The sequence below is a fragment of the Motacilla alba genome, chromosome 2, assembly GCF_015832195.1.
Source record: "Motacilla alba alba isolate MOTALB_02 chromosome 2, Motacilla_alba_V1.0_pri, whole genome shotgun sequence".
Taxonomy (NCBI): domain Eukaryota; kingdom Metazoa; phylum Chordata; class Aves; order Passeriformes; family Motacillidae; genus Motacilla; species Motacilla alba.
Window position 1 is genome coordinate 150,679,676 of NC_052017.1, and position 20,217 is coordinate 150,699,892.

The window sequence follows — 20,217 nt, forward strand, 5'->3', positions numbered from 1 at the left end:
TCCATAGGGATTTGGGCCCATGGAAAGACATGTGAATCCATTGGTATTTGGGTCCATTAGGATACACACGAGTCCGCAGTGATTTGTGCCCATGGGGACACACACTCCAGGATCCTTAGGGCTTTGGGACGGTGGAAATAACGCGAATCCCAAGGGATTTGGGTCCATGGAAACACCCCCCGCCCGCCGCCCCTCACGCAGTTCCCGCCTTCCCCCTCAGGACGGCCGGCAGGGGGCGGGGCCTGTTGCGTCGCCACGCCCCCTTACCCTCCTTGTGATCCCGCCCCTTCATTCCTATTGGTCGCCTGCCTCCCCCTGCCGCTTCCCATTGGGTGGCGGGCCGCGCGCGCGCTCGGACGCGGAAGTGCCGGGGCCGGAGCGGCGGCGGAGACGGTGAGGGGAGGGGGGAGGGGTCGAGCCCTGGGAGCGGGGATTTATTCCCATCAATCGGAGGAAATTGGGAATATTCCGGTTTAAACACCCGTGTTGCACTTGGGGTTGATGAGGGAAAGGGTTTATTGCCGTGTTTCCGCGAGGAAAATGGTTTATTTGGCGGTTTTGGTGAGGAAATTAGTATATTATTGTGTATTTTGGTGGAGAAAAGCTATTTATTCTTGGGGTTTGGCGAATAAAATTATTTATTCCCTGGTTTTTTTTTTAATGAGAAACATGGTCTGTTCCGGCGTTTTGATGAGGAAAAGAAATCAGTTTTGTTTTTTTTTTTGAAAATGAGGAACATGATTTATTCATAGTTTTTGATGAAGAAAGTGGTTTATTTTTGCTTTTTTCTTGAGGAAAAAAAAAGTTCATATTGAGCTTTTAAGGAAGAAAATTGTTTATTTGTTTTTATGAGGAAAATTTATTTGCTTATTTGTTTTTATGAGGAAAATTACTTATTCTCGGAGGGTTTTGATGAGGAAGATGTTTTATTCTTGGGGTTTGATGAATAAAATTGTTTATTCTTGCTTTTTGATGAGGGAAGTTGTTTAGTCTTGCGGATTTTGTGATAAAAACGTGTTTATTTTTTGCTTTTTATGAGGAAAACGGTTTATTTATGTGGTTTATTCTGGAGCTTTCATGAGGAAAGTGGGCTTGATGAGGAAAGTTTATTGTTGATTATTTTATATTCTTATATTCTTTTCTTTATATTCTTGGTTAATTTATGAAAAAATGTATTCTTGGGGTTTTGGATAATTAAATAGTTTATTATTAGGAACTTCATGAGAAAAATCAACTTATTTTGGGCTTTTAGTGAGCAAAATGGTTTCTTTTAATTTTTATTTTTTTTTAATTTACCCTTTCTTAATGTTGAAACAAAAATTTTGGATCCTGCTTTTCCATCGAAAGAGAAGATAGGTGAAGACAAAAAGTGGAATTCAATGACTAGATTTTAATTACTACTGGAATTTAAATACCAGAATGTAACCACCGGAATTCAACTGGAATTCCACCAGTCAAATTAACCTACTGGAATTTTGACTACTAGAATTTTCACTTGTCAGAATTGAACTTAAAAATAAGCACCAATTTATGTTCCAGCTTCCAAATACTTGTATTTATTTTAATATAAATTATAAATAAATATTTTCTATTTAATAAATAAAAATTAAATATAATAAATAAATTACATAATAAATAAATATTTCCTAGGAAAGCTGGAGATCTTTGAAACCTCAAGGGGTGATTTGCATATATTCTGGATGAATATTTGAAATATTCATGAATATTCATGAGCTGCAGCAACACCGAGGAGCGGGAATCCCTTTTCCAAGGAATTTTAAAAGGCGGGATCGATCTTTTGCCTCTCTCCCATGAGTAAGGAAAGAAAACCTGGGATTTAATGAGGCTGGACAGTGTCAGAACAGGTTGGACCAGCTGGAGCAGCCTCTCCATCCCTGGAATTATTCCAGGTGTGGTTGGATGGAGCTTTGAGCAACCTGGGATAGGGAAAAGTGTCTTGGAATGAGATAATCTTTAAAGTTCCTCCCAGCCCAAACCATTCCATGTTTGTTTTTTGGGTTTGTTTTGGTGAAATCTCATCCTGGGAGGGTTTAGTGGAGAAAGCAGAGCTGGACTTTTCCCATGGGAACACAGTGAGGGAGCAGGGATGAGCAGGAACGTGGGAAGCCGGGCTAGATGGAATTTTGAATCACCACGAGGGTGATTAAACACCTTGGACAAAGGGAGCAGGGAAGCTTTGGGAGACGCTCAAACTCAGCTGGGCGAGGCTTTGAGCGCGGGGTCGGATCCACAACCTCTTCCAGCCCCCGGATTCTTCGGGAATTCTTCGCCCACACTCACAAATCTCCGTTGCTGTGACTCTCCCAACCCAGGGGAATCTGCCATGTCCAACCTCCCGCCTCTGGCAGTGGACAGGAATTGCTTCTACATCCTGACAGAGGACTGTGCCTATGGAAGCAAGTACTTCCAAGCTGGGAACTTGTGCTTCTGCAGCGAAAGGAGCTACCTGCGGAATTTTGCCGAGGATGGGCCTCCAGCTTGCTTCCTGAAGGTTGTCATGCTGGATGACAGCTCCACGGTCACCATCAACCTGGAAATCCTGCAGCCCGTGCGCCAGGAAGCCGCCGGATTCCTGCTGGCCATCGGGAGCCACAGCGAGCGCTTGGATTTTTTCCTGGAGAGGCTGAGCCTGGAAGGAGCTCTCCGAGCTGTGCCGGGTCAAAACGTAATGGTGGAGGTGGAGAGGGAATTTTTCCCTGGAGTCGTGCGCTACATCGGGAGCATCTACAAGCCCAGCTTGGCTGTGCTGACTCCGGTGTTTTTTGGGGTGGAATTGCAGGTAAGGGGGACCCAAAGCAGAGAATTCCTCATTTTTCCGTGAAATTCCTGTGTGTGACATCCCTTCCTGGTGTGTTTTCAGGGAGAGGGGGAAAACAGAGGGAGAAGCGACGGATCCTACCACGGCACCGAGTACTTCAAGTGCAAGAGGAACTGTGGGATCTTCCTGCCCTTCAGCAAAATCCAGTTTATTCCCACATCAGGCAACGATTATGGGAAGCAGAAGCCGGGAAAACAGGACACGGACGAGGTGGTTCCCGTGAAAGTGGGAGACGCCGTCAGCTTCTTCGTGGACGAGATCCCCACCAAAGGAATTGCCATGGCAGTTTACAGGGAAGGGAGCCAGTGGTTTGTGAAGGTTTGCCCGGTAAGAGCAGCTTTTCCATGATTTTTTTTTTTTTTTTTTTGGGATTTTAAAGAAAAAAATCACTTTATGGTTGGACATGAAAGAGAAGTAGAAGGAATATCCAAAAAGGGATGTGAGGTTCTGTGCAAAATTTGTTTTAAAAAATCCTTCGTATTCCAAGTGTTCAGCTGACGGGTTTTTCCCTAGCTGATGGATTTTTCACTCCTTTCAGGAAGAAGAAGGAACGACTGACATTTTCAGGGAAATCCCCATGGAATCTGTTGTGAAGGAGAGCTTGCAAAGTAGGTGATCTTTGGATGCGTCTCTCCTGATCCCATTCTGGGGGAGTTTGGAATTCATTCCCTCTCTGCAGGGTACTGAGGAGCTGAAATCCCAATAAAACCTACAGCTTGTCTTAATGGACCGGGATTTATGGAAAAATCTCAAGTTCCACACAAAGCTAAAGCTGAATCCCATTTGTCAGGAAGGAGAAGCTGATGGTAGCAGAGAATTCCTTCAGGGAAGAGGCACCACTGGTTAAAAAGTCTTTAATTCAGCTGTAAAAGATGGATCAGGAGCTTCATCCCAGTGGGAAAGGCTCAGGTGCCAGCAGCAGTGGTGGGAATTGTTGGACAAGACAAGGAATTAGTAGAAAAATTAGGAAATAACCCCCCTGCTGCCAATCCAGTAGCCTGGAAAGGGCTGGATTAGTTCCAGGGCCAGCAAGAGGTTGGAATGTGAAGCTTTGAGCCGGGAAACAAGGAGCAGGATCATTCCCTCTCATCCTGTCAGACCAGCTTGGACACACTGGGAATTACACCTTGTGTCCCTGGTGCTCAGCTTCCTGCTTGTGTGTGTAGCCTGGAATTTCCGAAATAGACCTGGAATTAGATCCAGAGGATCCAGTTCCCAGCTCTCCTGATGTTTTGTGTTGCCCATCAGGTTTTTTCCCAACGTTCAACTCCGACGTGGGCTTTGAAAAACCAAACCCAATGAAACGAGAGATCAGCGAGAGCAGCGAGGAGGGGGAAGGTGGGAATTCACCCCTGGAAGTGAATTCCATGGTCCAGATTACCTTGGACAAGGGGAATCAAGTTTCAGGAATCATCCGCTGGTTGGGCTACCTGCCCCAAATCAAGGACAAAATGGCTGGAGTTGAACTGGTGAGGCTGGAAAGCTGGGAAAAGACCTGGGAGTGCTGCTGTCAGTGGCTGAATATGGAGGGTGGAGTTTTGGGATCCCCAGGTAAAGGGGCTGGAATGGCGCTGGGAAGGGTCTGGAGCACTAGGAGCAGCTGGGAGGGCTCATCCTGGAGAAATGGAAGCTCAGGGAGAACCTTCTGGATCCCTGCAAGTCCCTAACAGGAGGGTGAGGCCAGATGGGAATTGGGCTCTGCTCCTAGGGAACAAGGGACAGAACAACAGGAAACAGCCTCAAACTGCTCCAGTGGGCATTTAGGTTGGATATTGGGAAAATTCCTTTATGGATGGGGTTGTCCTGCCCCAGCACAACTGCCCAGGGCAGGAGTGAGGTCCCCATCCCTGTGGATGTGACACTTGGGGACATGATCTAGTGGTGGCCTCAGCAGCATTGCATAGCTAGACTGGATCTCGGACCACTTTTCCACCCATAATTCCATAAATCACGCTCTCAGGCTCGTCTCTGGTGCTGTTTTCCCAGGATGAAGACAAGGGGGTCACAGCTGGAGAGTGGCTGGGCAAGTCCTACTTCCACTGCGCCCCGAAGCGCGGCCTCTTCGTGAGGCTGAATTCCTGCCAGCCCGACGTGCGCTTCCAGAGCTTTCCCAACTCTGACCTATCCCTCGGGGATTACAGTGAGTCCTCTGGGAAGCAGGAAAACGGGGCAGTGTTGGGAGAAGGATGTGAAGAAACCTTGTGGGCAGCATTTCTTCCCTTCCTTCGAGTGTTGTTTTTTGGTGTTTATCCCACACCACATCTTTGGCTGGATTAACAGCTGGACTCAGTCATAGAGGTCTTTTCCAACCTAAATGATTCCTTAGGGAATATCCCTAAGAAAGATTGTGATTTATGAAAAGCTGGATTGAGAAGCCACCTTAGGTCTGAGAGTCGTGGACTCACCTCAGACTTTTGAGGCATCAAGGAAGGGCAGAGCTGACCCAGCTGAGAAGGTGAAGGCAATTCCTTTTCTTGCAGGAGGACAAGAAGTTCTTCCAGAGGGTCCAGAGAGTTTTCCTCCCCTCAGGAATGAGGCAGCAGTCCGTGTTCTCCAAGGGCGGATGAAGGGCATCCAAGGCCATTGTAATTCCTGCTACATGGATGCAGCTCTCTTCAGGTAAGGACCTGCTTGGGTGGTGCAGGCTCCTTAAATGAATGGCTTTGTAATTGAGCTAAGCCCCAAATTTCAGCACTTCCCTGGATTTCCAAGGTGGCTGGAAGTTTACCTGGCGTAGAGCAAGATGTAACTGTGTGGAGATGCAACCTCCATGGTTTTTGACCTCCTTCCCAAATCCAGCAGGTTTTTTCAGCCCTGAAGACCCCCTGTACCCCTGTGTCTGTCATTCAGGGTGCTGAGAGCTCGTAGTTTTCCGGATTTGGACTGTGCTGACTCTGTCCCTGGAAGTTCTGGCTGGAATCATTCCAAAGAACCCACCCAGGAGGTCCCAGCTTCCCTGCTTGGAGAGGAAAAGACTCAGTGGTGCCCTTCCCTGAGCAGTTTTGGCTGCAAAGTAGGAATTTCCTTCTCCCTGAGCTGTTCCCTTGCTTTATCCTTGTTCATTGTTCCAGATGTGCCTCACTGTGCAGGTGTGCTTCCCTCACCTCCCTGTAATTCCATGCATGGATTGTTGGGCATCAAAGCCATTGACTGTCACCAGCCACCACATTTTGGTTCCAGCTGTTGCTTCCAAACCCTCAAACTCAAACCCATCCCACTCTTCCCACAGCCTCTTCTCCTGCACCTCCGTGCTGGACTCCATGCTCTTCATGCCCTTCCCACTGTGCGACAGGAATGTCCAGGGAATTCTGCGGGAAGAGATTGTCAATCCCCTCCGTAGGTGAGCGTAGGGAATGCTGGAATTTGTCCCCTTTGCCTTCATTCCTTCCCTGCTGCCCTAAAGGTGGTACCTGGCACTGAGGGAAACCTGGCAGCTACATCCAAAGGTGTTCAGGGCTAGGAGGAATGGTTTTAAACTGACAGAGCATGGGTTGAGATGGGAAATTGGGAAGGAATTTTCCACGTGAGGGTGGTGAGGGGGTGGAATGGAATTCCCAGAGAAGCTGTGGCTGCCCCATCCCTGGAAGTGTCCCAAGCCAGGTTGGATGGGGCTTGGAGCAACCCGGTCTCATTGGTGGCACCCCTGCCCATGGCAGGGGGGTTGAACTGGATGAAGATCCCTTCCAAGCCCAGCCATTCCATGATTTCCCTCACCTGCAGCTGGTTGTTGTTCCCAGGACTGGCTTTGTCGGGGCCAGCAGTGTGATGCACCTCCGGGAGCAGCTCACGGACAAGGGCCAGTGCTCCAGCTTTACCAACGCTGAGAAAGGTAAGGAACTCCCTGGGGCCCTTCCCCAGCTGCTTCCCTGTGTTTTGCCTCATCCAGGCACCGGCTGGCAACTTCCCTTGGTGCTTCTCCCAGGAATGTGCTTTAATTAGGTGCCGACGTTAATTGGTGTAAAAATTCACTTTTAGAATTTTTTCAGTTTTTAAATCTCTTGTACCCTCAGTGCCCCGTCCAGGGCCTAAAGGGGCTCCGGGAGAGCTGGAGAAGGATTTTGGACAAGATATGGAGGGACAGGACACAGGGAATGGCTTCCCGCTGCCAGGGGGCAAGGACAGATGGGGTTTTGGGAAGGAATTCCTCCCTGTGAGGTGGTGAGGAGCTGAATGGAATTCCCACAGAAGCTGTGGCTGCCCCATCCCTGGAAGTGTCCAAGTCCAGGTTGGATGAAGCTTGGAGCAACCTGGCACAGTGGAATGTGTCCCTGCCCGTGGCAATGGCTGTAATTCCATGATCTTGAAGGTCCTTCCCCACCCAAACCACCCCAGAATTCCATGGAAGTGCCGTCTCTGAAGGCTGCTTGGCATCTTCCATGTTCCCTTTGGGATTTTTGCCTTAACCATGTGCTCTCAACCTTTATCCCTAATTGTCCCCTAATCTGAGGAGGAAATTCCAGGCCCCTGGAACGCTGGCTCATGTTTACCTGGCAGCTCTTGGATGCAGCTGGACAAGGAAGTTCCTGGCGTGGTCTGATCCATCCTTTCCTCTCACTTTCCAGATCCTGAGGAGTTCCTCAATCTCATAATGCAGCAGGTCCTGGGAATTGAGCCACTATTGAAACTCCAGTAAGTTTCCACAGCTGAGGGATACAATTCCCAGGGCCAGGCTCATTAATTTTCCACCTCAGAATCCCTGGGCGGATGGGGGTCACTCGTCCCTTTCCACCAAAGTTTTTTGGAATCATAGCTCTGAGGTTTTCCTTAGAAACAGACTCTGATCCTGCTTGTTGGGATCTTCCCATCCAGGCAGAGACACTTCTGAGCTCTCCCAGGAGGGTGCTGCCTGTAGAAAATTGGGATAAAAACCTTGTGCCATCCTCAGGGAGAGCCAGAAGGGGTTTGAGAAAGGTGATGTCTGACTTTGGGGCAGATCCAGCAGTTATCCATCAGCCTTTGGATGAATTTGGGATGTGTCCAGGCTGCCAAGCTGGCTCAGCTCCTGCAGCCTCTCAAAACAGGCAGCCCATGGATGCAGTCCCAGTTTTTTGGGGACTCTACAAAGAGGATGAGAGGCTGGAGGAAGCCAAAAATAACTGTGCTGTTTGTGAGCACAGAAAGGGAATTGTTGGATTTCTGTGCTCCTTTGTGGGGCTGCCGCTCGAGCCGCGGATCGTGGAGTGCTGGGAAAGGCTGAGCACAAAGAGGACTCTGTGCTGCAGCTCCCCTGCACGGGGTCATCCCAAGGAAATCCTTTCCCTGCTTTCTTTGGGGATTGTGGGAGATCTGCACACGAACTCACCTTGAGTTCGGCTTTTTTGATGCGTTTTTTAATTAATCCTTCATCGAAGCATCCGTTTGTCAATTTAAATACTAAATTTGCTTAATACTGAATTATCTTTTAGATTTGTATCGAGGGGAAATGGAATTTTGCTGCTCCAAAGGGATAATAAGGCTAAAATTCCTTCTTGCCTACTGCTCTCCCCTAGCATAAATTTGGTATTTTTGGGTGGAAAAAGGGCTTTCTGTTGCACCAAACCACCCTCAGTGCCTTGAGCCCAGGAGCTCTCCCAGGACAAACTCTGGGAAACTCCCAATTTTTGTGTCACCACATCTCCAATCCCGTGAGCTCTCCTTGCAGGTCAGGAGGCCAGAAGGAGCAGGAATGTTACTGCTACCAGATATTTATGGATAAACAGGAGGATTTGGTTGTTCCCGACGTGCAGCAGTTGGTGGAACGCTCCTTCCTGTCCTCAGATCTGAAGCTGGTGGAGGTGAGTCCAGTTTCCTTCTGCTTTCCTGCTCTTCTTGCTTCCCAAAATACCTATGAGGCCTTGGATGTTTTATATCCAACACTGAATCCAGACATGACTTAGGAAAAGGCCTCTGCTTTCCCTGTTTCCCTTTTGTCCTGTGAATAATGACAGCAAATTGAAACAAAAAAAAATCTCTGGGATTTGGCTCTTCTGGCAGGATGACTCCTTTCCCTTTTTTTTTTTTTTTTTTTTTTTTTTTTTTTTCTTTTTTTCCCAGATCCCATCTTGCTTCATTATCCAAATGCCACGTTTTGGGAAGGAATATAAAATGTTCAGCAAAATCATCCCTTCCTTGGAGCTGGATATAACAGATCTGCTGCTGGACAGTGAGTGATGATGATGGGCTGTGAGCAACCAGCTCTGGGCTCTCTGGGGTGGGATTCTTCTTCCTTGAGTCCCAGTTTTGGCAGGACAAGCTGGATTTTAGGTGGGATCTGGAAGAGACGCTCCCTCTGAGCTCTGTTTCCCTGGCAGGTCCCAGGGAATGCTGCCTGTGTGGGGATGTTGCCACTCTGGAATGCTCTGAGTGTTTCAAGGACAAAGTGTTTGCAGCCACGGGCATGAAGCAGTTCTGCAGCTCCTGCTCCAGACAGGTATTCCATGGCTATTCCCAAAATCCACCTTGGAAGCTGTCAGCGGGATGGACCCTCCCAAAATCCCCACATTTCCATGCAGCTGCTCAGCCCTTTCCTGAGGGTCATTCCCATCAGGAGCTGTGAAACCTCTGCTTGCACAGAGCCTAAATAATAATGGAATAATAGAAGAACCTGGATTGGGAAGGACCTTGACACTCATTCCAATTCCACCCCCTGGATGTTGCTCACTATCCCAGGTTGCTCCAAGCTCTGTCCTACCTGGCCTTGGACAAATCCAGTGATGGGACATCCACAGCATCCCTGGACAACCTACTCCATAAATAAGGTGCAATCCTGCAGGAATTGAGTGCCGATCCCTCCCTGCTGCTTCTCCATGAGCATTCCCCCAGTTTCTGCCTCTTGCAGGGTGACAAGCTCCCTTCTTAGCTTCCTGCTGCCAGGCTGTTCCCACAACGCCACTCCCAGGCAAGCAGGGACCACGGGAATCACGTCAGCAGGGAATAAATTTGGAATCTGACCTCTGCCCCCCCCTGTCCCCTCTCCTCAGGTTCACTCCCACCGCCGCCGCAAAGCGCACAAACCCAGGAGGCTGCACATTCCCAAGGAATTCCAGAGCTGGAGCGACCGGGGCTGCCAGCAGGTGCCACGGGAGAAGCTGGAGCTGTTTGCAGTGCTCTGCATCGAGACCAGCCACTATGTGTCCTTCGTGAAATACGGCCCTGGCAACGAGCACTGGATGTTCTTCGACAGCATGGCCGACCGGCACGGTGAGGGAACAGCATTGGGATGTGGGAATGGCATGTGGGAAGCTGCCTGGGCCTGCTCAGTCCACCTTTTCCTCTCAAGTTCCCCTATTTAGGCTTTCTCTGGATTTGGCTTTCCTTCAATTAGATTCCAGAGGGGCCAAAGGGGTTTTACCAGGTGGTTCCAGCTTCTGGTTGTGGTCAAACAAGGGATTGGGGATCCTATCCCAGCTGGCTCAGCTTGTGGGCACAGATTGCTTCTCCTGTCCTTCCCCACCGTGCTTTTATCACAGAATCATGGAATGGTTTGGGTTGGAAGGGACATTAAAACTCATCCAGTTCCAACCCCTGCCATGGGCACCTTCCACTATTCCCAGGTTGCTCCAAGCCATGTCCAACCTGTACCTGGACAATTCCGGGAATGGGGCAGCCACAGCTCCTCAGAAAATTCCATTCCAGCTCCTCACCACCCTCACAAGGAAGAATTCCTTCCCAATATCCCATCTGTCCCTGCCCTCTGGCAGTGGGAAGCCATTCCCTGTCTCCTGTTCCTCCATACCTTGTCCAAAACCCTTCTCCAGCTCTCCTGGAGCCCCTTTAGGTTGGATGGTTTCCCCTCATCCGGCCTCTTCCAGTGCTTTTGGCCTCCACATCTCCCGGCTGAGGCTCTGCATGACTCTAGAGTGTGCTGGGATCTCCTGGAGCTGTAGGAACTCATCCCTTTGAGATCTGGTTTGGGACTTTCCTCCTCCTTTCCACCTTAGGCGGTGAAAACGGCTTCAACATTCCCACGGTGACGCTGTGCCCGGAAGTTGCCAAATACCTGGACTTGCCCCTGGCTGTGCTGGCCCTGGAGCAGCCTCGGGACATGGATGGGGTGGCCAAACGCCTCTTTTGTGACGCCTACATGTACCTGTACCAGAGCAGGAAAATGGCACTTTACAAGTGACACCGTCCCGGGCCGATGGCACGGAGCAACGTCAGGAATGGGAGCTTGGATCATCCCAGAAGATGGAAGCAGCCAAGTCTGGATGCTCTGAGCTGCCTCTTCTCACCTCTCTTGGTGTCAAGCTATCCAAGTCAGGCTGGGTTTGTTAAATCCTGGCTTTATCCAGTGGTAGTTGGTCCCTGGGCACAGCTGGATTTGGAAGTATTGATGCTCAAATTCATTCTCGTTCCCCACATTCCATAATTCTCCTCCTCTGGGTACTCCGCAGCTGCAGCATTCCCACATCCTTGTTTCCCTGCCATCCCTTCCCTCCAAAGCTGGAGACCAGCAGAAATCAAAACACAAGGAATTATCCACAGGTTTACCAAGAAACCACAACCTTTCCTAAAACATCCTCACCCGGATTTATGGAGTGAGGAAAATCCCGTCAGGATCAATTTCCCTCACCTGTGTCCCTCAATTCCCTGCACTTCCCTTATCCAGCACTAACTGGCACTTTTTTTACCCACCATCCCTTATTTCCAGTCATGGATATCCTGAGCTGAAGCTACGCTTTAAAAATAAGACACTTTTCCAAGAACAAAACTGGAAGGAGGATGGGAGCAGAGGAACAACATCTGGGCTCCTGCTGCTTCCTCTTTTCGGCAAAACCTGCACAGGATTCAGTGTTACAACCTCACTTTCAGCACCTTCTGTCCCATCTTTGCATCCACTTCCAAGTTCTGGGGTCAAACACCAGAATTCCAAGGGCAAAAATAGAAAAAAAAGAGCACTCTGGGATTTTCTGCAGGAGGTTTTGGGGTTTGGGTGGGAACGGGTGTTCCTTAAGTCAAATAAATTTGTAAACTTGGGGATTCGCTGCTATTAAGTGGGAAGTTGTACTGGAGTCAGTGGGATGCCCAAATTCCCAAAAAAACCTCAAGGAAAGCATCCAGGAGTCCCAGATGTGCAGGTTTAACCCTGTTCCTGCCCTTTTCCTCCCCTCTTTAATGCAGAGTGGAGTAATTTTAACAAAGCCTGGAGCTTTGGAGCCGTCCTGGTGGCCTGGGGTGCATGGTTTGGGATCTTCCTGGCATTCCAAGTGTTGCCAGCAGCTCCTGGAGGGATTCTTTCCCTCTGCTCAGCTCTGATAGGTCACACCTGGAATACTGGGTCCAGTTTGGAGCTCCCCAGTACATGAGAGACAAAATCCAAGGAAAAACCACGGAGATGATGAAGGGACTGGAGCATCTCCTATGAGGAGAGGCTGATGGAGCTGGAATTGCCCAGCCTGGAGCAGAAAAGGCTCAGGAAATCTCCTCAATATCCATAAATACCTGAGGAGAAAGTGCAGAGACACCCAGGAGCTTCTCTGCCCACCAAAATTCCAAACAAGATTCCTAAACATCAGGAATTGCGTCTTATCCATGAGGGTGACAAATGCTGGCACAGGTCACGCTCCTTGTTCTTCATTCCTCCTCTCCCAAAAACTGAGGAAAATATCTACTCAGGTGCAATGGATTCTTTATCTTTGGTGCTTTGCTTAAAAAAAAAAAATCTATTTTTTAGCAAACTGATCCTGGATTTCCTGGAGTTTTCTTTTCCTGTCATTAAATGGGATGCAATGCTGTTGGAATTCCCAGAAATCCAAGGCCATCAGGCCATGCTTTGTTAATCTCTTAGTTGTTTTCTTCCCTGTAATTTCTGCCAAGATCCAAACCATGGACGGACAGGAAAGCCACAGGTTTGATCCCTGGGGATTTCCCTCTCACCTTCCCATTCCCAAATGGAGCTTCAAAGGATTTTTCACTGGAATTAGGGTCAGAGACACGGTGCGAAAATGCCTTTATTTTAAATTTTTTGCTTAGTCTGAAGCTCAGTGTGGGTTAGAGCCACGTTTCCTGTGGGAACAGGGGTTGGAGAGTGCAGGTGGCAACCTGGAGCCGGGATCAACCTGGAGCCAGCCTCCACATCCCAGGGAACTGGGCCAGAATGGAAAGAGTTGGAATGTGGCCACAGAGATGAAGCTTAGAATTGCCAAAGTGAAGAGTGTCTGCCATAGGTATCCCAAGAGGGTCCCAGGTCACCCTTTTGGTGGCACTCCAGATGTTGTTCTAGTGCCACCAAGGAGCTTCAGGATGGGGAGCCACCACAGAGGGCACAAGGCTGGCAGGGCCACCAAGGTGGACACAGGAGTGGCAGAGCCACCAAGGAAAGCACAGGAGTGGCAGGGCCACCAAGGAAGGCACAAGGCTGGAAGGGCCACCAAGTTGGACACAGGAGTGGCAGAGCCACCAAGGAAGGCACAGGAGTGGCAGGGCCACCAAGATAAGGCACAAGGCTGGCAGGGCCACCAAGCTGGGCACAGGACTGTCACTTCCAGGGGATGCAGGGACAGCTCTGCCGTCGCCATCCCTGTGTTCCCAGCTTCCCTACTGGGACCCCAGGGCACTCTCCCAGTTCCTGCAGGTTCCTCGGGTTAGCACCAGGCAGAGGAAAGGTCTAAGTTAGAGCCATTAATTCCTAACGAGGCACCTGGGCTTCCCAAAAAAGAGCGGAGCAGGAGCTGGGGATGGGCAGGGACCCCCTTCAGAGGCTGCCCTGGCGCAGCTCCAGGAAGAGCTGGTGCAGCCGTTCCGTCACGGCCACCTGGGAATGGGAACAAGAGGGGTCAGGGAGCAGCTCCACGGTGGCTTTGCTCAGGCCACCAAATCCGGTGGCATTCCCAGGCGTGTGCCGGTGGGATGTGGGAAGTGCTGGACGTACCAGGTAGGGCTGTGGCTCATGGAGCCGGCGGTGAGCGGGGCTGAGCAGGTTGAGGGACACCTGGGCGTGGGTCCTCACCTCGGGCAGGCTGGGCAGGGGCTCACACACCTGCAGGGATGGAGAACCATGTGGGAAGATCCATGTGGGAAGCCACAAGCCAGCACCAATCCCAGCGAGCCACTAGGTTGGCACCAGAGCTGTTGGCAGATCTCAGAAGCCACCACCGCCCTTGAACCATCCTCCAGCATGGAAGAGGAGACCTCCCAGGAGACGGGACCACCCCTGACCTGGCCATCCTTGAAGTAGGTGCGGTGGAGGGGCTCCACGGTGGCAGGAATGACCTTGGTGGTCTCCTCCAGCCGCCCCAGGACACGGATCCCCAGCTCCTGCCCCGCGCTGGGCGACGGCTCCTCTTCCAGGGCCATGAGGTCCATGAAGGGGTGACCTGCCAAAAGGACATCAGGGAGAGAATTACGGAGCAGGAGGTTCCCCCGGGACTCCGGGAAGGGTCTCCAGACTCACCAGCAGCATCGTAGAGCCGGTAGATTGTCTTCATCCCTGGGATTGTCATCTTCTCCTCATCCTCTGTGAGCTTCAGGCACGGGGAGCCATTGACCTCCACCAGCTGTGGGAGAAGGGAAGGGAACCTGTGACCCCTCTGGGAGGCAACTGATGCAAATCAGCTGAAAAAAGACAATTGAAAAACCCTAAAACCACCCCAAAGTTGGGCATTCTGCCTCCTCCTGCCTGTGGAGAACTCGGGGCTTCTGGTGGGTCAAGAATTGGCCATGACCCAACACTGGCACCCAGAACTTCCCTGTCTCCTGGGCTGATCCCACAGCATGGGCAGCAGGAGATGGGGGAATTCTGCCCCTCTGCCCCACTCAGGGGAGACCCCGCCTGGAATTCTGCATCCAGCCCTGGGGTCCAACATCAGGGGAACGTGGAGCTGCTGGAGCAGGTCCAGAGGAGGCCACGGAGATGCTCCAAGGGCTGGAGCCAGGCTGGGAGAGCTAGGAATGTCCAGCCTGGAGAAGGGAAGGCTCCAGGAAGACCTCAGAGCTCCTTCCAGTGCCTAAAGGGGCTCCAGGAGAGCTGGAGAGGGACTTGGGACAAGGGGTGGAGGGACAGGATGAGGAGCAATGGCTTCCCACTCCCAGAATGCAGGGCTGGATGGGATACTGGGAAGGAATTCCACCCTGTGAAGGTGGTGAGGGGCTGGAATAGAATTCCCAGAGAAGCTGTGGTTGCCCCATCCCTGGAAGTGTCCAAGGCCACGTTGGATAGGACTTGGAGCAGCCTGGGATAGTGGAGGGTGTCCTTGCCCATGGTGGTGGAGGACCTTCAAAAATCCCTTCCAAGGCAAAATCATTTGTGACTCTGACTCCAGTGGGGCTGGATGGCCATGGAGCAGGCGTGGACCACCTGGGAGTAGCTGAGTGAGGACTGGGATATTTGGGATTTAGGCTGCCTCATTTAGGCTTTACCTTGTAGACACAGCCCAGCGATGGCTGCAGGGGACACGTCACCAGGTTGGTCCCGATGCCGATCATGTCGATCTCGCTCCCCTGAGGCAGCAGGGAAGACAGGGACCATCAACATGCCAGCCCTGCCAGCACCAGGGACAGCCCAGGTGACATCCCAGCCCCGCCAGCACCACCCAGGTGACATCCCAGCTGTGCCAGCAGGTTCCTCACCTCCCTGCTGAACTCCTCCAGGCTCTGCTCGCTGATGTCGTTGCTGACAGCGATGGGGATGGTCCCAAACCAGGGCACCTGGAAGCTGCAAGGAGCAGGATTCGGGAGGATCCATGGATCTACCCACAGTACCCAAAGCCATGAGGGCTCCCAAATCCCGGCAGCATGAGGAGCTGGGTGCAGGTGAGGAGGACAGGGATCAGTGACATCCATCCCAGAGCTGGCGTGGGACTCACTGAGCTCCGCAGGCTCGGAACACTCCCCGGATTTCCTTGGATTGCTGGGCCAGGTCCCCACTGTCCAGGCGCACTCCAATGGCCTGGTATCCCAGCTGGTGCAGTGCCATGGCCACGGCACAGAAATTGGGCAAACCACTCCTGGGCAAGGAAAGCATTAACGGCAAGTGGAAAATGGATCCAGGGTGGATCCAGCATTACTTCCAAGCCCTGTGCCGGCCAACATTCCTTCTTTAGGGCCACCAGTGAGGAGGGACACATCCATCCCCTGTGCCACGGTGGCAAAGTCCTGGTGCCCTCACCTCCTGACACAATAGGTGTCCAGCAATCCCTGGAAGTCACACGGGAAGGTGACGGCGTAGGACACGAAGGCGGCCAGCTCGCCCTGGTTGGCCTTGCTGGGAGGAGTCTGGAGCAGGTCACAAACCCGCGGCAGCCAGGACACGGCCAGGCCTGCCAGATCCACGGGATCTCCTCCGGCCCGAGGCAGCAGCTCCTGCCAGGGGAACATGGGATTTGCACAGCCCGTGGCATCATCCAAGGTGCCAGGAGTGTAGGAACGTGGGATTTGCACAGCCCGTGGCATCATCCAAGGTGCCAGGAGTGTTGGGAACATGGGATTTGCACAGCCCGTGGCATCATCCAAGGTGCCAGGAGTGTGGGAACAGGGGGAGTGTTTCATTCCCCATCCATCCCACTCGAATCCTTGTCTGCGTTCTCATCCCACCCCTATCTCATCCCACATCCCATTCCCACCCCTATCCACATCCTCATTCCCATCCCATCCCCATCTCCATCTCCATCCTACTTTACCCCAATTCCCACCACATCCCATCTCCGTTCCATCTCCTCCCATCCCTAACTCCGTACAAACCCCATCCCCATCCCACTTCCTTCTGCCCATCCCTATCCCCATCCCAATCACACCCATATCCCATTTTCATCCACATCTCATCTCCAACCCCACTCAATCCCTATCCCATCCCAAACCATTCCCATCTCCATTCCTATCCCCCTCCACATCCCCAACCCCATGAGATCCCTATCCCGTCCCCATCCCACCCTCACCTGCACTCCGATCCCTATCCTCATCCCACCCCCATCCAATATTCATCCCCATCCCATCCCATCCCAGGCAGAGCTCACCCGTGGCTGCACCTCCTCCAGGCACCTGAAGGACATGATGAAGGAGTGGGCGATGGTGCCGCGCACGGGAATTCCGTACAGTTTTCCCGCCAGGATGTTGCTGGTGCAGTCGAAGCCTGCGAGGAGGGACAGGGAGGACACCCAGGTGATGGCAGGGCCGTGGTGGCACCGGGCACCGTGGGGTGGGACTCACCCCCGATGTAGGAATATCTGGATGCCGAGAGGGCTCCATCCGGTCCCTGCGCGCGGCGGAGCCCCATCTCTATGAGCTTCATGTCCGGGCCGGCGAGGAGACGGAATCTGGCAGCGTTGGTGGCCACCAGGCTGGAGGACAAAGGGGACAGGTCACACAGAGCCAGCACAGCCAAGGGGAAGGGGCTCCAGGACGCTCCCTGCTTGGACGAGGCAGGGATCACCACGGGACTCGGTGACAGGGATGTGGTGGAGTTGACCAAGGGGACTTGGGGGAGAGGGAGATCCTAGAGGTGACCTGTGGGAGACCAGGACATCTCTCAGGAAAACCTGGGGGACAGGGAGACCCTTCAGGGGACCACAGGGTGGGCTGGACATGGAAAGCCCTCAGGAAAACTTAGGGGGACACTGGGACACCCTCCAGTAGTTAAAATTCAGCTGTTAGAATTCCAGCAGTTAAATTCCAGCAGGGGACTTGTGGGATCAGGGTACCCCCAGGACTGGGGTGTCCTTCTGGATTGGGGGGTGCTGCACTCCCTTCCCTGCCTCCCTCCACATTCCAGGGGCTTTGGGATCATCCCCATCACAAAATACCTGGCATAGTTGATCAGGCACAGCAAGGTGGTCTCCAGCAGCTGCACCACCAGGAGCGGCCCCTTCACCTGCAGGAACGGCACCTGCGGGAACAGCGGTGACATCCCGGTCCCTCGGGAGCTGGGAGGAGCTGGGAAAGGCAGGAATGGGGTTCCAGGGGATCCCAGAGTCAAGGAAAAGGGAAGGCCTGAGAGAGGTGGGATGGACAGGAAAGGGGTTGCAGGGGGATACTGGTGGAGGAAAAGGGAGTACAAGGGGATTCCAGCGCCAGGGAAGAGGGTGCAAGGGGATCCTGTTGCCCAGGAATGAGGGTCCAGATTGTCCCTGTGCCCAGGAAAGGAGTTCCAGGGGCTCCCTGGAACGTGTGAAGGAAAAAGGAGGGTCACAGGGTGGGGACACGAGGATAGCCAAGATGGGAGTTCAAGGGGTCCATGGTGTTGAGGAAAAAGCGGGGGGGAGGGACTGGGAGGTGGGAATGGGGGTCCAGGGGCTCTCAGGGTCAGGGAAAAGGGAAGCTCTGGGAGTTGGGAGAGGTGGGATGGTCAGGAAAGAAGATGGAGGGGGTGTCCCACCCTGGCAAAGACGACAGAGCCCTCGGGAATGGCGGTGACGGTCACCTCGGAGGCATCCAGGGTGGCCAGGTAGTCAAAGAAGGCGTCGTCTATGGTGCTGGGCAGGACAGAGCGCAGGTACGCGACGTCTGTGGGGACAGCGCGGTGACGCCAGGCACGAGGGACACAGGGGGAGGTGGGGGGGACACCAAGCCTCCCATGGACAGCTGAGTGACAGCAGGTGGGTGACAGCACCCCCAGCACGGAGCGTGACAGGGTGGGGTGGCCCAAGTCCCCTCTGAGGGACATCTCTGGAGGGTGTCCCAGTGTTCCCCCAAGTTTCCCTGAGGGCTCTTTGTGTCCACTCCTGCCCTGTGTCCCCTGAAGGGTCTCCCTGTCCCCACAGGAGTTGTCCCCATCTGAGAGTTGTCCTTGTCCCTTTATGAGTTGTCCTGATCCCCTGCAGTCCCCCAGGGGTGACTGTCCCCCAAGTCCCCCTCAAGCGCTGTCCCTCTTCCCCACCACAGGTCCCCAGTCCCCCAGGTCCCTCCGAGAGACACTCCTGTCCCCATCAAGTCCTCTTGAGGCATTCCCGTCCTCCCCAAGTCCCCCCGAGGGGTTCCCCATCCCCAGATCACTCTGAGAAACGTCTCTGCCCTCCTCAGGTCCCCCGGGATGCTGTCCCATCCCTTACAAACCTCCCTGAGTTGTTCCCCCATCCTCCTCCGGGGGGGAATTTCCCTCCTTCCCCCACATCCCTCCCACCCTCCCCGCTATCCCTTCCTCCTCCTCTGTCCTTTCCCCTGGAGTTGTTCCAAAGCCTCCCTGGGAAGGTTCCCCTTCTCCCTCTCCCACCACTCCGCCCCACAGCGCTTCTCCCGTCTCTTCCTCATCCTCCCCGCTTGTCCCCTCCTGTCCCCACTGTCCCCTTGAGTTGTTCCCCCCTCCCTCCCTCCTTCACCCTCTCCTCTGTCCCGCCCTGCTCCCTGGAGTCGCTCCCCACTGGGACGCTCCGCTCGCCCACCACCACTCCTCCCTACAACCCTGTCTCTTCCCCCCACCCCGTGTCCCCCTCTTGTCCCCCGCTGTCACCACGCACCGGCAGCGGAGAAGCGGAAGGCTCGGAGCCCCCGCAGCCCCTCGGCCAGCCCGGCGCCGAGCGCGAAGGAGCCGCGGAAGGGCGGGCGGCGGAAGAAGAGCTCGGCGGCGGCCGGGGCGCGGTGTCGCCCGGCCCGCCAGTGCCCGTAGGCCATGGACACCTGGTACAGGTCCGCCAGCGGCGCCATGGCGGGGCGGGGACAAGGGGACAGGGGTGGGGACACGGGGAGGAGCGGGGAAATAGGAGGGATACGGAAGCGAGGGGTTGGGAGCACGCGGGGATGGCGACGCGGGGCAGCAGGGATGGCAGCACAAGGGGGGACACGGGGATGGCAGCACAAGGGGGGGACACGGGGCAGGGTTGGCGACACAGCTGGACACGCGGGGTGGCAGCGCACAGTGGACATGTGGCGCAGGGATGGCAGCACAAGGGGAACACCGGGATAGCAGCAGAGGGAGGATACAGGGACAGTGGGAGACGTGGGACAACGGGGACAGGGCACCAGGGATGGCAACAACAGGGGTGACACTGGGATGGCGACAGACGCAGGACACTGGGCACAGGGGATGGCAACACACGCAGGACACGGCACAGGGATGGTGGCCCATGGGGGACACAGGGGTGGTGACATGACACACATGGGACACAGAAGGCACACGTGGCACCACCAGGGACTCAGGATGGCAGCACACAGGACAAGGGACACTCCGAGCAGTGCTCTGGGGGTGGCAGGACCCTGTGAGGGACGTGTCACATATCAAGTGACTGGCCCCGCCAGGACAAGGGACAGGCTTGCAGCAAAATCCCATGGAGCTCCCCGTGCCCCTTGGACTCTGGCACTGGGACAGACCTTGTGTTCCCAAAGTCAGGAATGTCACTTGTCCCCTCGCAGCACCATCCCATGGAGCTTCCAGTGTCCCTTGGTGGCCCCAGACCTTGGACTCTGGCACTGGGACAGACCTCGTGTTCCCAAAGTCAGGAATGTCACCTGTCCCCTCACCAGGCCACATTCAG

At 53.5% G+C, this 20,217-nt stretch overlaps 2 protein-coding genes across 5 annotated transcripts; one reads left to right on the forward strand and one right to left on the reverse strand.

The window, feature by feature from the left end:
• Positions 1–344: 344 nt before the first annotated feature.
• LOC119698025 (ubiquitin carboxyl-terminal hydrolase CYLD-like) lies at positions 345–12,495 on the forward strand. 3 transcript variants are annotated; one of them, XM_038129474.1, is made up of 15 exons: positions 345–393; positions 2,334–2,800; positions 2,882–3,166; positions 3,378–3,447; positions 4,088–4,308; positions 4,826–4,979; positions 5,320–5,458; positions 6,069–6,179; positions 6,577–6,668; positions 7,402–7,468; positions 8,481–8,613; positions 8,873–8,981; positions 9,130–9,248; positions 9,799–10,018; positions 10,759–12,495. In XM_038129474.1, exons 2-15 carry the CDS (start codon positions 2,345–2,347, stop codon positions 10,941–10,943), a joined length of 2,361 nt encoding a protein of 786 aa, XP_037985402.1. In that variant the 5' UTR covers positions 345–393; positions 2,334–2,344; the 3' UTR covers positions 10,944–12,495. The 3 variants fall into 3 exon arrangements, with proteins under 3 accessions (XP_037985402.1, XP_037985404.1, XP_037985403.1); XM_038129476.1 differs by having other exon boundaries at positions 351–393; positions 2,329–2,800; XM_038129475.1 differs by lacking the exon at positions 345–393 and adding an exon at positions 461–561.
• A 242-nt stretch (positions 12,496–12,737) lies between these two features.
• On the reverse strand, positions 12,738–19,424 carry NAPRT (nicotinate phosphoribosyltransferase). 2 transcript variants are annotated; one of them, XM_038129478.1, is made up of 13 exons: positions 19,204–19,424; positions 18,171–18,253; positions 17,554–17,636; positions 16,961–17,091; positions 16,768–16,883; positions 15,924–16,117; positions 15,622–15,762; positions 15,386–15,470; positions 15,176–15,256; positions 14,211–14,313; positions 13,976–14,133; positions 13,689–13,796; positions 12,738–13,571 (listed from the first exon to the last, which is right to left on the reverse strand). In XM_038129478.1, exons 1-13 carry the CDS (start codon positions 19,388–19,390, stop codon positions 13,512–13,514), a joined length of 1,530 nt encoding a protein of 509 aa, XP_037985406.1. In that variant the 5' UTR covers positions 19,391–19,424; the 3' UTR covers positions 12,738–13,511. The 2 variants fall into 2 exon arrangements, with proteins under 2 accessions (XP_037985406.1, XP_037985405.1); XM_038129477.1 differs by having other exon boundaries at positions 18,126–18,253.
• Positions 19,425–20,217: the final 793 nt, after the last annotated feature.